This window comes from Lobosporangium transversale (assembly GCF_002105155.1).
Source record: "Lobosporangium transversale strain NRRL 3116 chromosome Unknown BCR41scaffold_33, whole genome shotgun sequence".
Classification (NCBI taxonomy): Eukaryota; Fungi; Mortierellomycota; class Mortierellomycetes; order Mortierellales; family Mortierellaceae; genus Lobosporangium; species Lobosporangium transversale.
This window is the reverse complement of record NW_019029011.1, coordinates 307,111-332,219: the sequence shown is the minus strand read 5'-3', so window position 1 is coordinate 332,219 and position 25,109 is coordinate 307,111. Positions and strand designations below refer to the sequence as shown.

The 25,109-nt window shown below is 43.1% G+C and overlaps 6 protein-coding genes across 6 annotated transcripts; 3 read left to right on the top strand and 3 right to left on the bottom strand.

The window, feature by feature from the left end:
- Positions 1-60: 60 nt before the first annotated feature.
- BCR41DRAFT_388241 (P-loop containing nucleoside triphosphate hydrolase protein) lies at positions 61-2,194 on the top strand. Its single transcript, XM_022027981.1, has 2 exons — positions 61-311; positions 441-2,194. The coding sequence occupies exons 1-2, from the start codon at positions 93-95 to the stop codon at positions 2,166-2,168; spliced, it is 1,947 nt and encodes a 648-aa protein (XP_021878998.1). The 5' UTR covers positions 61-92; the 3' UTR covers positions 2,169-2,194.
- An 886-nt stretch (positions 2,195-3,080) lies between these two features.
- Positions 3,081-4,608, top strand: BCR41DRAFT_358382 (Glyoxalase/Bleomycin resistance protein/Dihydroxybiphenyl dioxygenase). Its single transcript, XM_022025033.1, has 2 exons — positions 3,081-3,177; positions 3,352-4,608. Exons 1-2 carry the CDS (start codon positions 3,166-3,168, stop codon positions 4,459-4,461), a joined length of 1,122 nt encoding a protein of 373 aa, XP_021878997.1. The 5' UTR covers positions 3,081-3,165; the 3' UTR covers positions 4,462-4,608.
- Positions 4,609-4,689: 81 nt separating this feature from the next.
- On the bottom strand, positions 4,690-5,621 carry BCR41DRAFT_372754 (hypothetical protein; the record flags this gene model as incomplete). Its single annotated transcript, XM_022026716.1, has 3 exons — positions 4,690-5,235; positions 5,419-5,521; positions 5,590-5,621. 3 exons carry the CDS (start codon positions 5,619-5,621, stop codon positions 4,690-4,692), a joined length of 681 nt encoding a protein of 226 aa, XP_021878996.1.
- Positions 5,622-5,812: 191 nt separating this feature from the next.
- Positions 5,813-7,357, bottom strand: BCR41DRAFT_325445 (major facilitator superfamily domain-containing protein). Its single transcript, XM_022021582.1, has 2 exons — positions 6,751-7,357; positions 5,813-6,638 (listed from the first exon to the last, which is right to left on the bottom strand). The coding sequence occupies exons 1-2, from the start codon at positions 7,285-7,287 to the stop codon at positions 5,820-5,822; spliced, it is 1,356 nt and encodes a 451-aa protein (XP_021878995.1). The 5' UTR covers positions 7,288-7,357; the 3' UTR covers positions 5,813-5,819.
- A 9,305-nt stretch (positions 7,358-16,662) lies between these two features.
- Positions 16,663-18,911, bottom strand: BCR41DRAFT_135582 (hypothetical protein). Its single transcript, XM_022019511.1, has 3 exons — positions 17,123-18,911; positions 16,966-17,029; positions 16,663-16,890 (listed from the first exon to the last, which is right to left on the bottom strand). Exons 1-3 carry the CDS (start codon positions 18,825-18,827, stop codon positions 16,749-16,751), a joined length of 1,911 nt encoding a protein of 636 aa, XP_021878994.1. The 5' UTR covers positions 18,828-18,911; the 3' UTR covers positions 16,663-16,748.
- Positions 18,912-20,912: 2,001 nt separating this feature from the next.
- BCR41DRAFT_424068 (rab-GTPase-TBC domain-domain-containing protein) lies at positions 20,913-24,685 on the top strand. The gene is made up of 8 exons (XM_022030367.1): positions 20,913-21,493; positions 21,635-21,675; positions 21,772-21,846; positions 21,967-22,035; positions 22,134-23,181; positions 23,290-23,629; positions 23,716-23,773; positions 23,892-24,685. The coding sequence occupies exons 1-8, from the start codon at positions 21,361-21,363 to the stop codon at positions 24,558-24,560; spliced, it is 2,433 nt and encodes an 810-aa protein (XP_021878993.1). The 5' UTR covers positions 20,913-21,360; the 3' UTR covers positions 24,561-24,685.
- The last annotated feature ends 424 nt before the right edge of the window (positions 24,686-25,109 follow it).

The window sequence follows — 25,109 nt, the reverse complement described above, 5'->3', positions numbered from 1 at the left end:
CAACGCTACAGCGGGAGAGGAGAAAAAGTAATCTTTAATTTATTTACTCACCTTCCTATTCACATCTGCAAACATTACCCTGAAATTCATAAATGTTTAGGCGAGCATACACAAGGTCATGGTGCAACCATAACCCCTTCCATTCAACCCTGTCAAGCGTAGCGACATGCAATGTTGTAGGTCAAAGATCTGCTACAAGAGCGTTACTACACCTCGCTACTATGAATTCACTTGGCGTTCGAGTCCAATCGACACCTGTATCTTCGACAATATATAGTTGTCGTCATTACCTTCATCAGAATACCTTTGAAGTAAGTAATAAACATAGAACTCTTCCGTATTCTTTCCAAAAAAAAAAGTCGATGCCCTTTTTTTTGAGGGCACCAAGTGAACGGATCAATTTTATTCTCAAAAAAAAAAAAAAAAAAAAAAAAAAAAAGTCACTAGGCATTTATCCTCCCTTGGTATCCAATCTTAAAAGCACAATGGATATTGAGGAACCCACAGTATTGCAGAACACATTTATTCCTCCGATCCTTGAGGGCAGGGATGTCTTGATCAGGGACACAACTGGATCAGGAAAGACATTTGGCATACTTCTTGCATTGCTTAGCAAACCTCGTCGACGAGTTGGCGTTGCGCCCCTAGGTGAGAGCCGACCAGGCATCACATCTGTGATTATCGTGCCAAACCAGGAATTAGCCTTTCAGCTTGAAGCTTGGACACGCTCACTGTTGCCGACATTAACGGATCAGCAATTCGATGGATTGATCCAAACTATCTATACACCGTCTATGGCGTCTCTGGACAATGGCCGAGAATCCATGCTCGATAAGTATGAGACTCTGTATACGAATAAACATCATCAACACGCTCATCGGCTCCCATTAAAACAACTAATCGCGCAATCATCAGCAAAATCCGCAGTACACCAGAAAAAGGATGAGCAGATCCAGAGATTGGTTAGGACACTACCTCATGTACTCATTGCCACTCCAGTACGGCTCTGGGATTTAATTCAACAAGGTATTCTTGACTTGTCTATGGTTGAGACACTAGTTTTGGATGAAGTCGATCATTTAATCCGCCTTCCAAAACGATTTGCTAGTCAGAAGGAGATTTTCAACCGGGATCGCCACCCAAAACCTGCGGAGTTGGCTGTACGGGAAATCATGAGATCAGCTCGAGAGGCAGGACGTTATGACAACAAGTCTGGAGATAGTGTCACTGACAGAATACAAGTCATTGCAGCATCTGCGACTATGAATCGACCAATGCGGCACTGGTTAGAAACTAATAATTGGGTACATGATCATAAATGGGTCGATACCACTAAAAGCGTGATATTGCCTATGGGAATCAAGCAGCATTGCCTTGTTGTCGGACCCACATCTGTCAGGAACATTCGATTGGCATCTGATTTCTCACGTTGGAAATATGAGAAGGTTACTCATGCGGAAGAGTTTGAATCCGTAGCTGTAAAGAAGGATGATATGCAGGAAATTGACTGGGAAGAAACAGATCAAGCCTGGCAGAAAGCCGGGAGAGAATCTATGTATGGTAATGACCGGGGTAAGGATAAAGAAAAAGGCCGAGACAAGGAAAAGAGCTGGGAAGAATGTCAACTACGGGTACATGGGGCTGCGCCGGAGCTAGAGGGGGCAACAGCGGTTGAGAAGTTTAACGATGATGATGATCGGATGTTGGAGGCTGTGGCTATGGCCTGTATGTTAGACAAAGTTGATACCGCATGTGTGTTCTTTTGTACATCATTCAGTCTCAATCAATTGGCTTTTCGACTAGAACATGACTTTGGCATCAATGTTAAACAGATTGGGAGCGCTTTTGATCACCATCAGCAACAGAAGGAGCAGAAGTTAGAGTTGGGTACTATTGTTCAGAGTGGCCAAAAACTATCGAAAGGTATTTATATTGCACATGAGAGCAATGCTCGAGGTCTGGATTTGCCAGGTGTGTCGCATGTGTTCATTGTAGGACTGCCGTCAGCACCGTCGAGTTATGTGCACATGGCAGGACGCACAGGTCGAATGGGTAAGAAAGGACAGGTGGTGACTATTATTCGAGACGATGGTCATTTAGAGGACCGAGCCAGATCCCTATTCAAGACACTTAGTATTGATATTCAACCATACTGTCATGTTGAATAACAGTAATAAATGTTATAAAAGAACCGAATGGAAGAAAAAAGAAAAACATTCTCTAGCGTTCTCTCTTCTTTAACATAAAGAGGGAATAGGCGTAATTTGTTTATTTATTTGTTTCCGGATGTTCTTTCTGCCTCTCAACTCGTGGGAGAATTAAACGAGTGCACAGTCACAAAAAATCCTTCAGGGGCTTATTATACGTAATGTGGGGATGGATGTGCAATGAAGCAAGGGCATAAACCTTATTTGGCGCTGTGTCACACTACGATGTAACAAAATGATGGCCATTCTTACTGGTTCAAGTTCAGCGTAATAAAGAAAGTTGGCTAGACTAAACTGGGCTGGGCTGGGCTGGGAACAAAAATGCCGACAAAGGCAATTTTTGTAATACTCGGGATTCATCTCCGGAGGGAGCAGACGATCAACAAGGTGATGAGAAGTCGAAACAGCTAGATGCTGAAGGAAGGAAGGAAGGAATTGCATGGGGATGCAATCCTTATGAATGCAATGGCTCATTTATTACACAATTGCAGGCATGACATTCTAAATGTGGCAACAGGTATGACCAAGTCGTCTATATGATTAAAATGAAAGACAGTGTGTAATAAGTTCTCATGATTGAAACGTGGAGCTGACTAGCTTAGTTCTGAATGGAGTTTCCCCCACAAAAGGTGGATGTATTAGAATACATGTTCAACAATGAACAAAACAAGGTTGTGCGGCGAAAGAGCGGGGTGCAGTGACCGTGACCATGTTTTATATGAATAATAATACATTTCTGGATTGTGCATGTGCATTTTTTTTTTTTTTTTTGGGTGAGCACTTAAGGATCTTATTCAAGCTTTGGGCACAGACGTCCATCCAACGTATAAAGAAGCCCAACTTTCCCAGATTCTCTCAATTTTTTTTCTTCATTCTTCATCCACAGTTCTCTATTCTCTCCCCAACACACACAAAAGCTTTCTCCTCAACCAATTAACACACATCTACACAAATAATCATGGCTGCCAAGGTAACTGTCCTTTGTCTTTTGTCTTGCATTTTTTTCTGCTTCCCCCTCTCACCGATGTAAAGCGACCACAGTATCGAAAGCACACTGCCCATTTACACCACTTCAAAATAATATATCCCAAACTAGTATACCTCAGACAATTAACACAGCCTCTTCCGTTCACTCTCACAATAGGTTGGAAACTACGAAGGTTTTGATCACGTTGTCTTTTGGGTAGGAAACGCCAAGCAGGCTGCCTCATTCTATACCACCCGCTTTGGTTTCAAGGAGATTGCTTACCGTGGTCTGGAGACCGGTCACCGTGATGTCTGTTCGCACGTTGTCAAGCAGGACGACATTGTTTTCGTCTTCCAGTCCCCTTTGAACCCCAATAACAAGGTCTTCTCTGATCATCTCGCTCTCCACGGTGATGGTGTTAAGGATGTTGCCTTCACAGTCGATGATGTCCACGCCATCTACAACCGCGCTATTGAGAAGGGCGCTAAATCGATTCGTGCTCCTTTCGAGGAAAAGGATGAGCACGGCTCTGTTTGGATGGCCACCATTGCCACCTATGGCGACACAGAGCACACTTTTGTTCAGCGCAACGGTTACAATGGCATTTTCTTGCCTGGATACGTTAAGCCTCGCACCCACGACCCTCTTGAAGATATCCTCCCCGTCATTGGTCTCAACTACATTGACCACTGCGTTGGTAATCAGCCCGACGGTGAGATGCTCAAGGCTTGTGAGATGTACGAGCAACAGTTGGGTTTCCACCGCTTCTGGTCCGTTGATGACTCACAGATCCACACCGAGTACTCGGCCCTTCGCTCCATTGTCATGGCTGATGCCACCGAGAAGGTCAAAATGCCCATCAACGAGCCTGCTGCGGGTAAGAAGAAATCCCAGATCACAGAGTACTGCGAGTATTACGGCGGTGCTGGTGTCCAGCACATTGCCCTCAACACAAACAATGTCATTCAGGCTGTCTCCAACCTCCGTGCTCGCGGTATGGAGTTCTTGTCCGTCCCTTCTTCGTACTATGAGAACTTGCGTCTCCGTCTTCAGGGATCTTCTACCAAGATTGCCGAGGACTTGGATACCATCCAGAAGCTTGATATCTTAGTCGACTATGACGAGTCTGGTTACCTTCTTCAAATTTTCACCAAACCTGTCCAGGACCGCCCTACTGTCTTTATCGAAATTATTCAACGTCGCGGCCACGAGGGCTTTGGTGCTGGAAACTTCAAGGCTCTTTTCGAGGCCATTGAGCGTGAACAGGAACTCCGTGGCAACTGCTAAGTCAGGAATGGCAAGGACAAGTCGATCTCTATCATACGCATTCATAATTCCCCTTCTTGTTGCATATATTCTACATCCAACCTTTTTCATGTCTCTCGCAGGCAATACTCTTTTGTACAATAAAAATAAAAGTTTATAAAGAAATGCCTTTTGTCAGTGTGATTCCATAAATCATATTTTTTTATTTTCTTGGAATTGATCTTCTGTACACTTGCTTTGTGCGCAAAACTAAACCAACTTTCCAACCGCATCATCACTCATCATCCTTCCTCGGGGAAGCTGAGGCTGTCCTTCTCCTTTACTGCCTCCAATTTGATCCAAAATGCTCTTCATGACTTTGCCAGCATGGGGCTTGGGGAACTGTTTCTGATCTAATGTCACAATCAGGTTTTCTTTCCAAACCAAGACATGCACCGAGCGAGGGTCTTGTTCTTTTACGTGGTTTGCCTTCTTGGAGTAATAATCTTGATCTTGGATGTCTGGCTCCAGTTCATGAATCTGCATGGGAACAGTAACGGTGCTCAAAAAATCGAGAGAGCCCCCTTTGACAGGGATTGATACTGGGGCCTTGACAAATTTGTCGAGTAACCGGCCGTATTGTTGTGAGAGATCAGCAGCTTGATTCTTCAACTTGTTCACCTTCAGGTCCAATCCATTGCCAGCGCTCATCGCATATGATTTGAGGTCATGATTCAGAGGTGAAACCATACGATCTTGCTCAATGAAATATCGAATTACAGCCTTGCCCATTAGCAGCTTCAATTCGCCGTGTGCCTAAATAATAATACAATCACAATCACAGATATGAAAAAATGGGTTGAAGTACTGTAATATTCTGAAACTTCAATGTGTCTATTAATAGAAACTCACCACCAATGACGAAAATACATATCGTATATTTGATCTGACTCTGAGTACATTCTACCTCAGAAGATCTGCTCATGATCCGCATGTTACTGTACGTTCGCCCATTGTCCAAAAATTATCACTTTCTCCAGACATGCCCTCTTGGTTCTTCCAAATGTCGAAAGACTCTTGATCCGGTGTCAAGACTCTATTGCTGAATAAAAAAAAAGAGTAAGCGCTTGATACGCTATATTGCTAATCCCATCTAAAAAATGTATTAACACTTGAACACTGGCTGCTCTTGGAATAAGCATGCAGAGACTATGAAAGGCTCACCTTTCTTAACCTGCGGAGCGTCCATAAGATGAAAAGAGAAACAGATTTGTGGCAAAATGGAAACTACTATTATTTTATTCATGAGAACAAGAATGATAGATAAACTATTGTACAATGAGCGACTTTACTCAGGCTGGTATTTTTTTTTTTTTTTTTTTTTTTTTTTTGGGTTGCTTTTAGGCTGCAAGTTCAGTCTTGGTGTCATAATCGTGCTTTTGGTCGACCACAACCCTTTCTTTGTCATTGGTAACGCCATCATCCGAACTGTCCTTAATGCGCGTAGACAGGAACAACGCCCCAGGCAAGGAAAGAACCAAAAGCGAAAAGCAAATAATCAATTCAGTCATGAAGGATATCTCAAGGGCATTGATACGCCAGGCGATGGCTCCGCCTGAGGACTGGATGCACTTGTAAAAACCAGCATAACGGGACAAGACGGCGACGTCGTTAGAGAGAGCACCCATCAACCAGTAGCAGTAAGTCTGCCATGCAGCATCGTTCAGACCATAGAAAATATACAAGAAAAGGGGACCAATGTAATCAGCACCGATCTTAAAGTCAACACCAGGCTTTGGGTCTCCGAGTTTGTATGTCTTTTGGAAGAAGATGCCTCCAACCCAGGTGGAAACAAAGCATATCGTGACGATCCCAAGACCCCAGAAGGAACGTGTCCTGCGGTTGACACCCTGGTAATCGAGGACACGAGCAAAAGTCCAAGAGCCTCCGATCTGAGAGAGCCAGTAGAAGATGTTGTTCAAGGACTGAGTACGGGTTGAGAAATAGTATCCGTTGACAGTCGAGAATTGGTACGAGTAGAACCAGTTGGAGGACAAAAACATGGGGATAAGGGCAATCATGCGCCAGTCAAGGAAGAGCTTGAGGACAGCAATAACCTCACCGGTCCAGGTAGGGAACTTTTGAATTTGGATTTTGTCACCGTTAGAATGAGTGACAGCGGTTGGAGGAGCCAGAGACAGAGCGATGAGGGCTCCGGCCTAAAAGTTGTTACAAATGAAGAGAAGTAGAGATGTTCACTATTTAATACAATGACTTATCAAGAAATTGAGACTAGAAGATACGGATGTATAGCCCACAGAAATAACTTACGCTCATGATGACCAAGAAAGTGATGTAAACGGAGTCAGCAAGAGACTTGACCTCGGTAACGTTGTAGTTGATAGCGAAAGCGATGACGGATCCCAAGACGGCGCCGGAGTTGAAAATGGCCCAGAAGTAGCCAATGTATTTACCCTTATCCTGCTCACGTGGATAGGCCATCATGATGGCTCCTTGAGCAGTCCAAAGCATACCAGCACCGATTCCGAGAATACCACCGGCGGTGATGGTAAAAGCGCCATTCAAGGTGTGGTTGTAGCATAGGAGAGATCCTACATAGAGAATATAAGCTGAACAACCAATGAGGATAGTCCACTTGGGTCCCAGTTTGTTGTGGATGGCACCAGAGAGAAGACCAAAGATGGCGAAGCAAGTGTAAAGAGCGACATTGGCATTCTGTCCAACTTTGGTATCGACCTGACCACCACCATTAAGAGAATTCAATGCATTGAACATTCCAGGGCAACAAAAGCAGATGAAGCCCACGGCAATGACCTGGGCTAAGGGTGAGGTCCAACGGAAACCCATGTTGATGAAAGGATGGAAAGAGAGCTGAATGGGAGAGGAAATGGGTAGAGAGGGCGGGATAAGATCTGAGGCGATGAAGAAAAAAAAAGAGAGAGAGAGGACTAGGGGGGATCGTTTGTCTTTTTTATATTGAGTTAACCTTGCTAGGGGAGAGGGGAAGCATGATAAAGTATACCGAACGGCAACTACATATATACAGTGGAATCTCGATAATTGTACATTTTTGTACAAATTTCGAATTTGATATATTTCTAGGCCATTGGTTGGCTAAGAGCCTCTCAATTCAAAAATACTATTGTAAGCTGACCTCTCTATGTCAAACATGGCAGGAGGGCAGGTAAGTGACTGGCAAGTGAGGGAGATTGTAGCTAAAGGAAGGGATTGCAACTGAGGGAAGGTGATGGCGTAAGCTTGAAAAGATCTTGTGGTATTTTTTTTTTTTTCTTTTGTCAATCATCAAACACGACACAATCATAGCATCAGCCATCAAGCAAGTCCCTCTTCTCTAGTCCGTTCTATTCACGATGTCGGCTACTCTCTCGAGCAACAGACACAGCTGCAGCTGCATTGGTCCCTCTCTACCCTTAGGGCAGGGAGAGTTTAACAGCCATCTTCGCGATGGCAAAATCCCACCATCTTCGCCATGGTGATGATTGTTAGTGACCAGCGCTGTCTCTGCAGTTGGTTTTCTGTCTGCTTCGAGGCCCTCCGCAAGCAAGAAGCAATTCTACAGGCTGGACGTCCAAACTCTTTCTCAAGCAGCAGACACAGTTGCAGCTGCATTGGTCCCTCTCTACCCTTAGGGCAGGGAGAGTTTAACAGCCATCTTCGCGGTGGCAAAATCCCACCATCTTCGCCATGGTGATGATTGTTAGTGACCAGCGCTGTCTCTGCAGTTGGTTTTCTGTCTGCTTCGAGATGGAGCAAGTCTTGATCCTTTTCACTGTCGCCTCTGTCATTCTCGCTGTCAATTGCCATAATAGTAACCACCTCAACATTTTTTCAGTCTACAGCTGATATAACATTTTGCCAGTACTCGATTCTAACTTTTTTTTTTTTTTTTTTTTTTTTAATAATATTAATAATCATATTATTACTATTATCAATATTATAACATACAAGACAAAAGAAGGAGGATCCGGAGCATCCGCAGCCGCACATGGACAAGAATGTTTGGCCTTTGTTGTTCACTCACCACTCACTCCCTCATACTTATTCGATATATAACATTTAATAAATCTACAGCTCGTCACTTTATTACTTTTTCCGGGGGGCTGGGAATGTGAAAAACCAAGTCTAAAAGTACTCCTCATGGATGGCACTTTGTGTGCATTGCATTACAGTACAGCGCAAAATTCTCAGCGTTGGGACGAGGGTATATCTGGAAATTTAGCCATAATCTTCGCATACGTTTCTTGTTGCTCTTGATGTTTAGCTTTTGCCTCTGCTTGGTCTGCCAAAAACTGCTTCTTATCATACTTGGTACTAGGATCTTCATAATCTGGGATCTCCGTTAGAAACAATTTGTCAGCATGCAACTGGATGATCTTTCGAGCATCGCCTTTTGCTATTGCTGCAGCAAGCATCATAACATCATGCCGTGCACCAGGAGACATATTCTGGACCCTCTCATCATAGTCTACTTGCTCTTCAGATCCATCAGTATCCATAGAAGAATCGTCATCTGAGGGTTGGATATGGACACGACTGACATAGGAGCCTCTCCTACTAGCTTTTGATATCGCGACATATTCGCCCAATTCCTCTGCATCACTGACATATACTTCGTGATCCTCGTCATCGTCATCATCATGCTCCTGCCAATCTACATCCATAAGTTCGGCGGCGCTTGGTCTTGGGGCGAGGTACGACAGAAGTTTCTCAGTAACTAAGCCTTCTTCTTCCAGCAATTCATTGATGGCATGGTATATGATGGGTGTCCCGTCAAGGATCCTCGCAAATGGTGCAACCGTATTCCTTAGTCTCGCTTCACGATCAGTGCGATTAAGGTCCCCGTAAGCTGCGCACACAAAAGGATCCTTAGAGCTTGGACTTGGTAGAGGGATGTTAGAACTTGGCACAGAAAGGTTAGGACTTGGTAGAAGAGGGTAATTGCGCCCCATGTCCGTTGTCGTGTTGCCAGTGTCGTTGGTTGCGGCTTCCTGTGCTTCATTATCGCACACTAGGGCCCAAAGCACATCTGGATCGTGCGCGACATTGCCTGAGAGCTCATTCTTTTGACGCCTACCAAAAATTGGGACATGACCAAAGCAGTTCCTGATACTCATACTTTTGACCTCGTCCCATGATCCAGCAATGATTCTCCATGCATCATAGTTAGAGACGGCATTCACCCGCCTACCATCTACATTGAAAGGGTCCAAACGCATGCTCAGAGTCTGATTCCTTACGTTGCTCTGATAGTATCGCTTAAAAACAGATATGATTCCTGCATCAAGCGGCTGCGTGACAGAAGTCGAGTTTTTTGGTAAAAAGATAACTCCGATGTTGGGGAAGCGCCGCCTGTCCTCATCCAGGAGCTTATGGCAGCCTGCATTATCAACAAGTAGCGCAACTTTTCGCTCATTATTTTGGGCAGCAATTGATTCTTGAAACCTCTCTAGCCAACTTAAAAACACGATTCTTGTCATGTAGTCAGGGCGATGGCGAGGCTTCTTTTGGCTTCTCGTATGAGTACTGCTCAGACTTTCGTCATGATCCTCAAAATCGCTGCCATGGCCCTGAGCAGCCTCGTTCCATGGATGAATCTCTATAAGTTCCTGAAGAATGCTATCATTATGGAAGCCTCGTGGAAGATATTTGCCTAGAAATACTCTGGTTATTACATACACTGTTTGAAATGCTTACACGCTTGAAAAATGAAAGGGGAAAAATATGAAAAAATACTCTCAAACACTTACTGAGGACAAACGGCTTTCTTTTATCTGTCCCGGTAGCATTGGTACAAAGGAGTATAGAAACCCTTGTAGACGGAATCTTTATCCCTGCCAGCTTTTCAAAGTCCAAAGTCCATGAAGATAATGTCTGGAGAAACAAGCCAGTCTCATCGGCATTATAGATATCTTCAATGCGATACGCCTCCAAAGCAATCTTTATCTTTTCAACCTCCTCCGCAATAGCTTCCAGGTCAACTCCGCCCGCTTCTCCCATCATCTTATGGTATGTAATACCCCAATGGGCCTTGAATGAGTCGAACCACCCTGATGAAAATGAGGGCTTTGCAAATTCCAAAGGACCCAACTTTGTCACAAGCATATCATAAACATGGCCCGCCATTATCCTCATCAACGGTTGATTGACAGGCAGTCGGCGCTCTCGAAGTATTTGAAGCAAACGGACAAGAACTACTTCCACTGGATAAAAGGGCCGGCGGACAACTTTGAACTTATTGCCCCAATTGGCCCGCGGTTCGAGCTTGACTTTCTTTTCCCAATCGAGTAAGCGATTAATGGTATGTCGGCGAAGGTGATGCTCCTCTTCAAACGGTCCTTGCTTTGGGAAGGAATGCTTTCCGCCAAACAGCTGATGGTTGGCTACATGACTCTTCCACATTTGAAGGATATATTCCTTCACGTCAAAGCTATGTATTTCGTACTTTGAAGTGGATGGTTTGGGCATTAAAACCACAGGCTTATTGATGCGTCCCGCAGGCCCATGTTTAGAGCCGACAGATTGAAACCGTTGGGGGCTTTGTATAGGCTGTTGTCGGAACTGTTGTGGGGGCTGTGCCGCGGACAGCAGCGGATACTGTGGTGGTGGTGGTAGAAGGGGTGTTTGAAGCCGCTGTGTAAGTTGGGGCGCAGGAGATAGTTGATTCAGTGGTGTTGGGCGCTGCTGTTGAAGTTGTGGTGCGGGCGGCTGTAGATTGAGCGGTGGAGGGAGTTGATATGGAGTTTGCGGTGGAGGGAGGAGTGGATACTGTGCTAGTGGAAGCGGTGCAGGAAACTGTTCTGAAGATTGTGATGAAGGCAGCACGGAACTAAGCCATGGGGGATGTTGCTCTGACGAGTTTTGTTTTGATGAGCCTTGCATTGAGGAGTCTTTCTTTTGTGCATCAAGAATCTGCTGCCTATACTTCCATAAGTCCAAAGGAGCCTCTTGAGAACTCGTGGAAAGCTGTTGAGACTTTCTATGACTAGGCGAAGCTAGCAGATCGCTATGCATATTCGTCTCGTTGTAGTTCACAAATATCAAGCGCTGTTGAATGGGTGTTTGAGACTCCATTGTAAATAAATGCAAATGGTAAGAAGTAGGGAGATTATGAGTGGATGAGTGAAGCAGGAATAGTTTTGTTGTAGATTGAGGATTTTTATGCCAGTATTTATTCAAGGACTGTTGCCATGTTTAAGCGCTAAATGCTGAGTTGACTCTCTGCAAACTTTGATCAAGGTTAATTAGAGATGATTGTTATGATTATTATTGGCTCATGAGTTCCAAGGCCGATATTTTCGAGTCTTGAAGCCAAAGAGATTGTTGCCAGACAGAACTTTTTATTAAAGTCTCGCCTGACCGTCACACCATGTTCTAACCTAATGAAAGTGCCCCTGAGGTGCTTGCCTCGATACGCAACACACATCGCTTTCAGAGGCCAGGTGGCTCCATGGGGCTACTTAGAGTCACAATCATCCACAATTATCAATGATATTATTATAAATCTATCTGCGGATGGAGAGCGTGACAAAAATCGGAATTTCACGAACCTTTTTCAGCAAGTGGTGTTTGAAAGCTGTATCATTGGGCTTTATTGTGCATCTTTAGACCGGTGTCAATATTGCCAAAAGTTCCGACTTCTGAAAGGAATGTAAAAAAACAACCCGGGCAACCATTTGCCAGTGCTTCAGCCTTATTCGCGACGACGTATGAAATACGAAGGGCGAGTATATTTCAGATCTTGGGGTTCTTGGGGTGAAGGCCCAGGAGGCGAAGCCTGACGCCCACGAACCGCCTCTGCCACGCGCTGTACAAGCGGCTACGAGTAACAAGAAAACATTGAGCTGATTAATAATAGATCTAATTTATAATGCAATGTGGATCAAAGCTCGAACATGACAAGGGTACTGCACGTCTTCCAGAATCCCAAGCCCACCACACATCCGTGAGAAAGTTGATCTATCGGTGGGCAAATGCATCCGACCAACTTCCTTCGGGATGTATAGTGCCTCGGACCTCAACTCCATCATGTAAAATCTCATTGCTGTACCTAAAACGCATTGGCTTTATAGTGTAAAAAACATATATATGTGCATACGTAAAATACAGATATCTGAAACCTACTTTGGACAAGCACACCAACAACCACTGGGTTATTGATGTTACCCCAGACCATCTTGTTTAAAGACAGCTTCATCATGGAGAGCAGCTTGAGATAATCAAACGATAGGAGTTTCCCAGCCTTGATCCCAGGTTTTTTCACTTCCACGAGGAGAACTGGAAAGTCATCTACCCGTGCGATGATGTCGGGTCGGAATTCTTCCAGACTGGCATCCAGGGATGGCATCTCCTCGAGGCGAGAATCTCTAGCAGATGTTAAGACATAAATCGAGCGTTAAACGATTTTAGGGGAAACTTTGCCGGTTGGCAGATACTTATAAATGAATTCGTGATTACATGGCAATTGTTGCTCCCAATCCATGCAGGAGCGTCTCAATTATAGGAGTAACGAAGAAATGCTGGTATGTCGCTTCATTGAGCGATTGGCCTTTCTTGGTCCCCCATATTCGATCGGTACAGGTCATATTCTGGATTACCTTGAACGTGAGCGAATTTCTGACAGCATTTGGTGCCTTGGAAAGCTTATCCTGGAAATGCTGATAATCCTGAGTACCCGCAGTTCGGGTACATCCTTTAAGGAAACTGCAATGTTCCTCGGGTATCCTGGTTACTTTCCTGGTCCCAAATATCTCTCCAAGAACCTGGTCACTAACCAGCGATTTAAGAATTGATTTCGAAAAGATAAAGTTGAGAGTTCTAGAGATATTACGGCAAGGGAGTTTTTAATATAAGTATCAACTCCGCATTCCACGCTCTACGAACACAGTTGCGAACACAGTTGCGAACACAGTGACATACAATAACTCATCAGCTTTTTTCAAAGTCGCTTCTTTCTTCACAAATATTTCCCGCGCCTCCATTGCCTTCAACGAAACATCTACGTTATTAATAATCAAGTGTTCTTGGGAAAGGCGGCAAGATGTTGTTCCTCGGCCGACGAGATTCGTAACAATAGAGAGTCCCTATTAGTTGCATGTTAGTTGCATATTAGTTGGCAGTTCAATGTTTTTGGAATGCTATTTCAGCACTTGGCAATCTAATTGAAAGGGAGAGAACACACTTTTGAAGAGTTGCTCTTTTTCTTATTGGCAGTAATTTTATTGGCAGTAGTGAATTTAGGCATGTTGAAGAAAATGTTGATTGAGAGTGTTGGATAATTGGATAATGGGTGATTCAGCTCTTTTTATAAATAGTGCAGCGTTTATCTTTTGGAACGGTAAAGCACGGAGCTCTCGGGACAGCATAATGTAATGCAATGCACACAAAGTGCCATCCATGAGGAGTACTTTTAGACTTGGTTTTTCACATTCCCAGCCCCCCGGAAAAAGTAATAAAGTGACGAGCTGTAGATTTATTAAATGTTATATATCGAATAAGTATGAGGGAGTGAGTGGTGAGTGAACAACAAAGGCCAAACATTCTTGTCCATGTGCGGCTGCGGATGCTCCGGATCCTCCTTCTTTTGTCTTGTATGTTATAATATTGATAATAGTAATAATATGATTATTAATATTATTAAAAAAAAAAAAAAAAAAAAAAAGTTAGAATCGAGTACTGGCAAAATGTTATATCAGCTGTAGACTGAAAAAATGTTGAGGTGGTTACTATTATGGCAATTGACAGCGAGAATGACAGAGGCGACAGTGAAAAGGATCAAGACTTGCTCCATCTCGAAGCAGACAGAAAACCAACTGCAGAGACAGCGCTGGTCACTAACAATCATCACCATGGCGAAGATGGTGGGATTTTGCCACCGCGAAGATGGCTGTTAAACTCTCCCTGCCCTAAGGGTAGAGAGGGACCAATGCAGCTGCAACTGTGTCTGCTGCTTGAGAAAGAGTTTGGACGTCCAGCCTGTAGAATTGCTTCTTGCTTGCGGAGGGCCTCGAAGCAGACAGAAAACCAACTGCAGAGACAGCGCTGGTCACTAACAATCATCACCATGGCGAAGATGGTGGGATTTTGCCATCGCGAAGATGGCTGTTAAACTCTCCCTGCCCTAAGGGTAGAGAGGGACCAATGCAGCTGCAGCTGTGTCTGTTGCTCGAGAGAGTAGCCGACATCGTGAATAGAACGGACTAGAGAAGAGGGACTTGCTTGATGGCTGATGCTATGATTGTGTCGTGTTTGATGATTGACAAAAGAAAAAAAAAAAAATACCACAAGATCTTTTCAAGCTTACGCCATCACCTTCCCTCAGTTGCAATCCCTTCCTTTAGCTACAATCTCCCTCACTTGCCAGTCACTTACCTGCCCTCCTGCCATGTTTGACATAGAGAGGTCAGCTTACAATAGTATTTTTGAATTGAGAGGCTCTTAGCCAACCAATGGCCTAGAAATATATCAAATTCGAAATTTGTACAAAAATGTACAATTATCGAGATTCCACTGTACAATTTTTTTTTTTTCTTTGGATTAGACTTTTGGATCACATTCAATTTTAATTGAAGAAGGAAATACAATTGGTCAATGGGATAGACCAAAAATGGACTAGACTTTTTCTGAGATTGAACATACGCAAAAGCTGGAAGACTGGCCAGGCCAGGGCGGATGTTTGTTATTGTTTTGTGGAGAGACATGGCAGAAATAGGGTCTATACCAAAAATGATGTATGCAATGTGGAACTAGAACGATATTTACTTTTTATAGTGATCTAGAGTTAAAGTTGGTAAACATTCTGAAGAGAATAAAGGCAAAAGAACCCATAGCTCTTGTCCACAAACTATGCTAATTATCATTCGCTTACAAAATGAGTCTGAACTGCTATAATGAACTCATCTGTCCAACGGTCTTTTGTTGTTATTTATTGTTCAGATTGTTCACAAAGTAAGGGTCTCTCTCGCACTCTCTCAACAACAGTAAAAACTGTCCACAACACAAACAAATAATGATGCAACAATGTAACAACAAGTGCATTCTGATGTGCAAGATATCATATCAGGTTACACGAAATGAATCCAAAGGATACTTGCTATTTGATATTTGTTTGTTTACTCTGTTCTAGCCCTTTTGTCGCCTGCCTATTTGTAAATGTATTATATTATATATATATATATATATATATATATATACATTATTAGTTCATCAAGGTTCCTCTCATAGTCTATTTGATTTCTGGAGCAGATTGACTTGCAGGATATCCCGGCATTGGTCCGTCAACAAACAATAAGAGCAAAAACAGGAGTGAGACACAAGATACAATATCTTGTACCTTATTTCTTTTACTCTTCATCTCATCAGCATTCATTTCTATTCAATCATCTCGGATGACCCATTTGATTGATCATCCTTTTTCTGTACTTTCCCCGCGATATCTTTCCTGTATATCTTTCTATCCTCACCTGCGCTCCCCTTCTGCGTTGCCCAAAGATATTCTTTTCTTGATGCTGAATGGTGGCACCAATCTAGTATCACAACATAAACTAACCTAAACCAAACTGATGTATATATATACTTACTCATATGCTTTGTTGTTTCAGCGATGAACAGTTGTGAATGCTCATATTCCTGCAACTTGTGAACTTGTGATATGTTAAAGAATATTCGCACTTCCCTCTTCTGTTCTTACTTTTCGACTTATCCTTTGTCTCATGTATACACGTAATGTTTTCCCATCATTCCATTTCAGGCACTGGTCAATGAAATTGTTCATTCTAATCCCCGCTAGAAAAAAAATAAAAAAAAGCCCACCCACGGGGAAAAAGAGTATTTATTCATGCCCGACACAGAAAAAACGAAATGAAAAGCTCATGAGCGAAAGCGGAGTCAAGACATCAGAATGATCCATGGGCTAACTTCTATTATTCATGCATTATCAAAAGTCCGCTTGTTCATGGCAGCTTATTGTCATTCCATGGTCTCGTGGATGAGGAAAAAGAGCCTTTTTTTCTCTTGCTTTGTGAGGACATCTGACTGTAACAGAATTTTGTCATAGGCGAATCCAAGTTCGAGAGGGTGTTAATCATGTGCGAATCTTCAATTTTATACTTGATCTCCATGCAAAGGTTTTTTTTTTCAGGATCATATAAATTCCAGCTAATGAGCTTTAGTAAACCATTTTATACTTCGAAAGCTCTTTTGCCACTAAATTCCTATCCCTTCATCGACCTAGAGTATCCAACAAGCGTAGCATTCTATTGTTTAGCTAGGAAGCATGGCATTAAGTAACACTATTGCATCACTGATATCCAGAGTTCATCCGAGATCTCTAAAGGAATCAGCCCACTGGCAAGACGCTCGTCAATCAGATAAAGACCCATACAGAATTGTGCACGGTTGAGCCGTCCTGCATTGTCCACGTCCACAAGATCCCTATACAAATAACTAGTATGTTAAAATATGCAAAAAAAAAAAAAAAAAAAATTATAAATTAATCAAATCCCTTACCAGATCTGTGCTAATGTTTTGGAATCCAAACGGCTCTTTACATAGATCGCATGAACTTTGGGGCCTATCGTGAGATCGGGGGGATGATTGTTATAAAAAAGAAGATATACTGTTTTATCTCAATTTTAATTTGGAGATTATAACCAGTCCTTTTTACCTTCAATATATTCTCCTGTAGTTAAAGCCTTGAAAAGTGCTTCATATCGTCTTCTAGCGTCAGGTTTGACTCCAACTGTTTCTGGCGTCGCAACCTCCAGCGATCGTGTTGAAGGAGCTGCAATGCGAGATCCTGGTAAAGTAGTCTTTGTAGCTGAAGGCGCTGGTCTGTTCCATCCATGTGCTATCACATCCATCGCATCCATCGCATCCATTATTGGGCCCCCCTTTTTGGATACTGGATGCGAAAATAGACTGGAAGTAGAAGCATCTGTCTTCGGCTCTCTTTGCAGCCTCATGGGTGTTACAGACGATGGAACCGTGGATGTTGAAGGAGTAATAGGGATCGTGTTGGATCGTACAGGTAATGGTGGTGGTATAGCGTTCTTTGTCTCTCCCGTCACAACACTAGGCGCTACAGGAGCAGATGTCGTCGACATAGTTGAGGGCAGTGTCTTCGATCCCACGGAGTTAATTTTGATTCCAGATGCAGCGCCTGCAGGCATAGCTAGCTCATCAGCTGTCGAGCCCCCATTTCTTTCGATTATGCCTTTCATGGTGGGGCTTCGTTTCCCTGTTGTTGAAGATCGAGTTAATTCTTGAACGGCAGATCGTGTTACAGACGGTGAGATTGTCGAAGAAGGAGTGACTGTGTTGATCAAGGGAGCTCGCGAGGGCAATGGCAAAGGCTGGGAATTGCGAGTGATCGCAGGCAAGAAGCTCAATTCGACTAATGCTTGGTGGGTTGTAGGGGGACTGAAAGGCGCAGGTCCTGGGATACCTGCTGTGTCAGCTGGCTTGTTTGCTGGGGATATGGCGGTTGGTATAATTAGTGTACGGTTTGGAAGCTTGGGCGGGGTATTGGACGCGATTGGTTCAAGAGCATCATTATTTGTAGATGAAGTGGTTAGTGAAGGTGATGATGTCTTTGAGATCGTTGGTGATGTTGTGCTCTTCCCAGTTCTAGCAGACCGAGGTTTCGAAAAAGTCGTCAGTTTGGGCACAGGAACCTGCGAATCCTGGATCTGATATACATGCTTTGACGGATTGACTTCTGTTGAAGACGATCCAGAGCTTGTTGATGGTGGTGACGGAGATGTTCTAGGTGGTAATGCAGGCTTTGCTGCCATGGAAAAGGGGAGTCCAGGCAGTACGGAACTGTCACGTGTTTGTCCGTTTTGCTCTTTAGCCGCTCCAACAGCCGTTGGCCGCGGCGGAAGTGATGCAGGCAACTGTGTTGATGTAGAAGATGATGTTGCTGAAGGCGCGGAGGATAGGGATTTTGTTTGCTTTTGGTTTGCCTTGGTCAGATTAGCCATGCGCTCCTTTACTGATAATGGTAGTCTATTCTCCTCTTCCTCAGAGTTATTCTTGATCTCCGTCATCCCATTACGTTTTGGCAAAACTGGGGGCCTAAGGACAGTTTTATTTTCTGAAACTGAGTTGGGATGTGCCTTTAAAGGTGTCGCTGATGACAATCCTACTTTAATGGCAGTATTAGTTGATCTCAGGCCTAAACTTGGTAAAACTGTATTAGAAGCCGTTAAACTGTTCCCAGAACTTGGTGATCCTGCTATACTCTCAAGTCCTGGTTTCGCGTTAGAAGAGGCATCCAAGGCTTTTCTTGCAGGTAACAATGGCTTTATTACAGCAACCTCTGTGCGCGATGATCCAATGGCGGGAGACATTGTGACACCATTGCTCATTGATCTAGAGGGTAGCTGTGGCGAAGCCGCAGCTTTTGTAGGTGTTTTTTGTTGTTGCTGTAATTACAAAGATAAAAAAATAAAAGTTAATAGAAAATAGACATAATAGTCATAGAGAATGGGTCCAGTTATTTTTCTTTTCTGTCAATGTTTACTTCGGACTGAGCATAGATGAGTTCGGCATAATTGTCTGGGAAGAGTCCTTCTTCGCCCGTCCGTTGTAAGCGACCATACAGCCAACCGTCTTCTGAAGTTCTACGGACTATTATTTAACATTGCAAGAATTAGAAAAAACTTGATTCTCTTGTATGCAAAATGGTTTGCTAAAGTCAATTACCATCAATTAGAATGTCTCCTTCTTGAAACGTAAGCTCTGATTCCTCATCCCCTGTGCAATCAAAAAGGGCTTTCGCATGAATGACCTGTACCATGGTTGTAAGAAAAAAAAAGCTGATGTGATTGTCACGATGGCATGGTTTCACAACGAAAAACCCTCATTTTGGGCTATAAATTTTAATCAAAGCAGCAAAGCTGGATTAGTTATTTCATGCATTTGCTCAATCATAAAAAACGCTTTGAGGGATCTGTACTTTATTCTCCTTTAACCTCTTCCTCTTTACGAGGACATTAATGATCAGTGTGGACTAGATCTCCAACCTTGCGACATGCGCTCCCATATGTTCAATAGGGTTCATGTCCAGAGATTTAGGTGGTCGCTTCATTGCTGCTATATTTTTGCTAAATAGTTTTTAACCACCCACCTGATGTATCGTTGCATCATGTTGAAAATTAAAGGTTTTCGGTCCCATGTTATACTAATCCCGGCTACCTTGGAGATAATAACTGTATCTTATTGACCCAAGCTTGATTTATCTCATCCGGGAAGCAGCAGCAATTGTCCATACCTTGGAAAGCCATGCAGCCCCAGAGAGAATGTGATTTTGGCGACATTATAAAACGGCTGTAGATAAGTGCCTTTCAGGCACAATCCACCGTCTCTGTTGAGAAGGAGGCATGAGTAAGCTTTTGGCTGACTTGGGATACAGAAGTACTAGGTCAAAATGAAGCATCGGGATTTGTGAGTTGTGCATAACGTGGCGCAAGACTTTTTTGCTCTTTCCGTGATTGAAGAAATCATGTGGTTTTGTAACCCTTCGTACTTGGTTCTTATATCACCTTGGTATCCTTGAGCGTCCTCCTCAAATCCCCAGGGTTCAAGATCTCGCAAGGATGTGGATCTATGGCTCATAAACGATATCTTGAAGAACCCTATCTTCCGTTATCGCCCTTTCTTTCCATGGCCTTAGATTTCTCTGTCCTCGCGAGTTATTTCCAGTTTGTCCACAACAACACTAAAGCTCACGTTTAGATCGATTAATTGTTTTGCATAGGAAAACAATTTTCTCGAATAATGCAGTATTTTTGTTATGTCACTGCTTCGGATGTAGGGTTACAGGGCGCTTATCAACATTATCGTTTAATAAAAATATTAAAACAGATATCATTATTGACATTTATCCGTTTGAATATTAGAATGTGCGTTAAAAAAAAAACAGGTGTGTCAATCGGGACCTCAAATACGTTCTGTACTGGGCGGCTGTGGTTTTATAATTTTAGTGGACGTTATCGGACCAGGATCAAGGATAGTTCATTGGTGGTGGCATACTTACACTTTTTAATTTGGATGCTAATATATCCTTTTTAGTAATATGTGATGTTGAAATGAAGAAATGAAATGAGTAATGAGAGATGGGAATCTGACAAAGCGCGTTACGCGCATTGGCCTCAAGTGTACCTGAACGTAAAACTGGTGAAACATTTTACCAGGATTAAATTTGCGAATGTAGAAAAGCAAGCACTTTGTACTTCCAGGTTGACATGTTTCCTTACGTATCCTATTTGTGGGAATTCGCGTGTGTGGACATGTGTGGACATTAAGCGAGAAGGACATGAATTCATTGGTTTGGAAATTATCAATAAAAACACCGCTTTGCATCTTTTTCTTCCACTCTTCCATCTTTCCTCCATATGCTCTAGCGATGTGCAAGTAGATCAAGCAAAGCAGCAAGGGCCAACAACTAAGAGCATGAATGTTTTATTCCCAGCGGAAAAGGGGTCATTTGTTGCATGCAGAAATAGATCACACTGTCAGAATAGAATGAAAATGCTCTTTGTTTTGCTTGTCCTTTGCGACACTCAGTCGGGAAAACGATTCAATTGGGCTACATATTTCTACACAAATATGATCCAGATATGCTGCTCCTGCTCTTCTTCAGGAGACAGCAAGGAGAACACATGGGAACTGACAAAGAACAAACAAGATGTTTGTAAAAAAAAAGACGCACGTCTTCCTTCTTCCGTTCCTAAACATTCGGTTTACTACTCTTGTTCACACGTTCTACTTTCTGCCTCCTCTTCCATTCCACTCATTCCACTCATTTGACTGATTTCATTTCATCTTACTTCGCCATTAACATGGAAACATATATTGCACGGTAGGTCTGCCTGCACAACACACACTATAGTCCATTAGATGATCAAAGCTAATGGTTGCTCTGGTTCGACTTTGTCGGCGTCACCTAGTATCGCTCAATTTGAGAAATACCTTGCGCCAGATGACGGTCAGGTCATTAACCGTCAAGAGTTCAAGGAGCTGTGCTTCAGCGGTAGGATCTATAACTTTTGTTCATGGCTCTGGATTTAATTCACCGTAGATTTATACCCACAAAAGCAAAAACTCTTGATCGATCGCAAGTTTATAACCTATCCTCAACAACAACAACAAAAAACTTAATAAAACCATACAGGTATTCCGGACAAGCCAGGTCTTCGCCAGATTTGCTGGAAGGTGTGACACTGACGGACAGACACATCAATTGATCCATCGTCTACAGAGTGCAGGAGGACATATCACTGAAAATTTTCCCTTTCGATGATTTATTAGATTCTACTTGGATATTTACCCTTAGACAAGTCACGATGGAACAAAGCATTGATGGAACAGAGACGACTGTACTATGTATGTAACGAGACAATACTTTGGACTATTTTTAGGTTCTGTTGGCTATGCCTACCAAATATTGAAGCCTGACCATAGAATATGTGAATGTTCAATTACTCCATTACTCTAATACTGTAGAGCTTTGTCAAAGACCTGATCGTCGAACCTGAAATACATGAGCCACCCGAAGGCTGGAGTGTTGAAGAGGTATATTTTATATAATCTTCATATAGCTTTTTAACGCATGCTTATTTACCAAGTTGCCGAGGATCCATATTTAAAACAACCTGTTGCTCACACAATAGCTTGCAAATCACAATGACGATTCAGAATGGTCGTTGTTTTTACAGGACAATAAGACACTGGAACAAATTGACAAGGATGTACGGAGGACACTGCCGGATTTTGCTTTCTTTCAGCTGCCTATACCTTACTCGCCACTCTGCCCCTTGAGTATTGCACCAAAAATCCGTAAACCTAAGGAAAGAAAGGCTACTGTCAAAGTCGGCTCTAGCATTAATTTAGATGCTTTATCGTGGGCAACGACAACCAACCAAATGATATCAGCAGGGTCACTACCTGGTCCTGGGTTTACACATAGGCAAAGACTCCAGGATGAGCCAAGCATGGATCTCGAATTTGCACCTGTAACACGCACACTGACCCCAACACTCAAGCGCCGTCAAACTGTTACTGTGATGTCCCCAATAGCTGGCAGGAAAACCAATGAGATTGGGAATATGGATCGACGGCAGAATATAGCCCTTTCGTCACCCATCAACGGTGGGATAGAGACACTTCCTCATGCTCTCCTCAATAGATATAAGACCTCCAATAATGATAGTTACTGCTGCTCGTCGGTTCCTTCACGGCTCAGGGGTATGGCAACGGCGGCTGAAAAAGATGAGGACGATAACGATAATAAGTCGTCTGCAGTGCCTGATTATCTTTTCTCACCCATTCCCACTCGCCGATCGCTTTTTAAACGAGTTGCACATCTGAACCAAGACTTTGGTTTTCGACAGCATCAGCCACATAGTTTACGGACTTCCAGATCTAAGGAGAGTTGGGCGAAAAAAATATCGGGTGAGAAGACTAAAAATCAAAGAAGTGATTCAAGGTCACCATCCTCTTCTTGCTCGTCTTCTTTTTCCTCTAAAGTCTCATCGGGGACTGAGAGTGACGATAGCATAGACGATGAACTTCCGCAGGATTTGCATTGGGAAGCTATAGAGCGCATCTTGTTTATTTATGCAAAACTAAATCCAGGAGTCGGGTACGTTCAAGGCATGAATGAAATTCTCGGACCACTCTACTATCTCTTGGCCAATGATGTTGACGAGGTGAGCCGTGGTAAGTTGGCGGCTATCTTTCCATGAGTGTATGTTAGAAGGCCTCCATAAAAAAAAAAAAAAAAAAAGGTCCTATTACTAATATCACCACATTTTGAACTATTAATAGCACATGCGGAAGCCGAGTCATTCTGGTTATTTCACTTGTTGATGGCGCACTTCCGCGACCACTTTGTAAGATCCCTTGATCGGGATCGAACAAGTGGCATCGGATCAACAATAGCGAGAATGAACTTTCGCTTGAGACAGTTTAATGAACAACTGTGGCAGAACCTTGAGGACAAAGGAATTGCGCCTGAGTACTACAGCTTCCGGTGGTTAACGGTTTTGTGTACTCAAGAGTTTGAAATGCCAGATGTTTGGCGGATATGGGACTCGATCCTTGCAGACACTGGGGGTATAGAGAAAGATTACGACTTTTTACTAGATTTTGGATGCGCCATGGTGTGGTAAGCAGATTATAGAAATGCTTCAGTCTTATAAATGAATAGCAGGTTGAGCTCAGCGCAAGACTGATTTTCTTCTTGTTTTTCAGCCACCTTCATGAGGATCTCGTACAAGGCGACTTTGCAGACAATGTCAAATTACTTCAGGTAAAATTACTTATTTTTTTTCTAAATGCGGTTGTTATTATTCGATTGTTTGAAGAGTGCATGTATTAGTGCCATTGATATGTATCTAATAGTGTTCATGTTCCGTTTGACACCATAGAATTACCCTTCAGTGGATATTCAACCTATTTTGCATCTTGCGACAGTTATTCGTGATCATCGCATTAAGCATACTATCAGGAAACACACAAGCCCAACAGTTGATACCAGAGAGAATGGGTCCCATCGACAGAGCATGGACCTTCGATTGTGGGGTTCGCGTAGTTCGTCCAAGCTACAGAAACACAGCATTTCAACTTATGAGAATATGAACGCACGGGATTGTAAGGCGCAGATGATTGATGGTATCCAGAATAGTGATCGGCTCGACCATAACCTTGAGGGGACAGATCATCGCTCCCCACTGTACATACCTGTGTCGTCAAGCCCAAAAAAGAGCAGACCCTTGAGTATATCGGCATTAAGTCTAGATGGACGGTGGTTAAGAAGCAACAGCGGCGATGCCACATCTTCCGGATCCGGAACATTATCGGCAGACGAACGACTATCCTCGCCCTCAAGTCGTAGTATAGACAACTATATGATGGGTCATGGTGTTCGATCGCAGACAAGTACATGGGCAGAGACGTTTACAATGTTCAAAGCACGGATTGTAGGTCTTGGACCTTCCTTAGGGATTAGTAATGGTGTGAGCGATGCTGAGTCTTTGAGTGCAGTCCCAAGAGAGTCCGTAGATGTACTGGCTCCGTCCATAAAATTAGCTTTGTAATAATGATCCTTCTAAGCGGGGTTTTTTCTTTAAAAATATGAAAAGCAAGAAGGAGTGGATGCGATCGAATGATCAAAAAGGTTCGAGTTGTGATTGTCATATGAAAAGTTGTAAGTGGATTTGGTTATTAAGTAGCTCAGACTTTGTTCCTTTCATATTCAAACATAAAAGAAAGATATACGCATGGACTATACAGTCAAGACAACAACGTAGGAAAAAAAAAACAGGTGAGATTAAAGCCAAATATACTGAAAGACAGACACATGCATGCCCTGAATGTCTCGAAAATGGGGTGGAGATTAAATGAAGTGAGAGTTAGCTCAGGCATTTTTGGTTCAAGTGCCCAATCAAATGAAAAGTATTTTAATTGGGACAACCAAATCAAGGGCCATCGGAAAGAGACGCTTTGTGCACATTTTGTGCTTCCGATAGGCTGGTTGGATGGGCTATATAAAATGGTAGTTTCTCTTTTTTTTCTTTTTTTCCTTTCTCCTTTACTCCTCATCCGCTTCCGTTCCACTTCTCTCCTCTCCACTCTATTAACTCTCC

Excerpts from the sequence above, each read along its gene's own strand:
- BCR41DRAFT_388241 (XM_022027981.1), top strand. The coding sequence starts at position 93 with ATGTTTAGGCGAGCATACACAAGGTCATGGTGCAACCATAACCCCTTC. Across the intron at positions 312-440 it reads TTCATCAGAATACCTTTGAA|TCACTAGGCATTTATCCTCC; the intron begins GTAAGTAATAAA and ends AAAAAAAAAAAG.
- BCR41DRAFT_325445 (XM_022021582.1), bottom strand. The coding sequence starts at position 7,287 with ATGGGTTTCCGTTGGACCTCACCCTTAGCCCAGGTCATTGCCGTGGGC. Across the intron at positions 6,639-6,750 it reads CTTTCTTGGTCATCATGAGC|GCCGGAGCCCTCATCGCTCT; the intron begins GTAAGTTATTTC and ends AACAACTTTTAG.
- BCR41DRAFT_135582 (XM_022019511.1), bottom strand. The coding sequence starts at position 18,827 with ATGAGCAATGGTGTCACAATGTCTCCCGCCATTGGATCATCGCGCACA. Across the intron at positions 17,030-17,122 it reads TACAGGAGAATATATTGAAG|GCCCCAAAGTTCATGCGATC; the intron begins GTAAAAAGGACT and ends ATCTCACGATAG. Across the intron at positions 16,891-16,965 it reads AAAACATTAGCACAGATCTG|GGATCTTGTGGACGTGGACA; the intron begins GTAAGGGATTTG and ends TTATTTGTATAG.
- BCR41DRAFT_424068 (XM_022030367.1), top strand. The coding sequence starts at position 21,361 with ATGATCAAAGCTAATGGTTGCTCTGGTTCGACTTTGTCGGCGTCACCT. Across the intron at positions 21,847-21,966 it reads AACAGAGACGACTGTACTAT|AGCTTTGTCAAAGACCTGAT; the intron begins GTATGTAACGAG and ends CTAATACTGTAG. Across the intron at positions 23,630-23,715 it reads TTTGGATGCGCCATGGTGTG|CCACCTTCATGAGGATCTCG; the intron begins GTAAGCAGATTA and ends CTTGTTTTTCAG.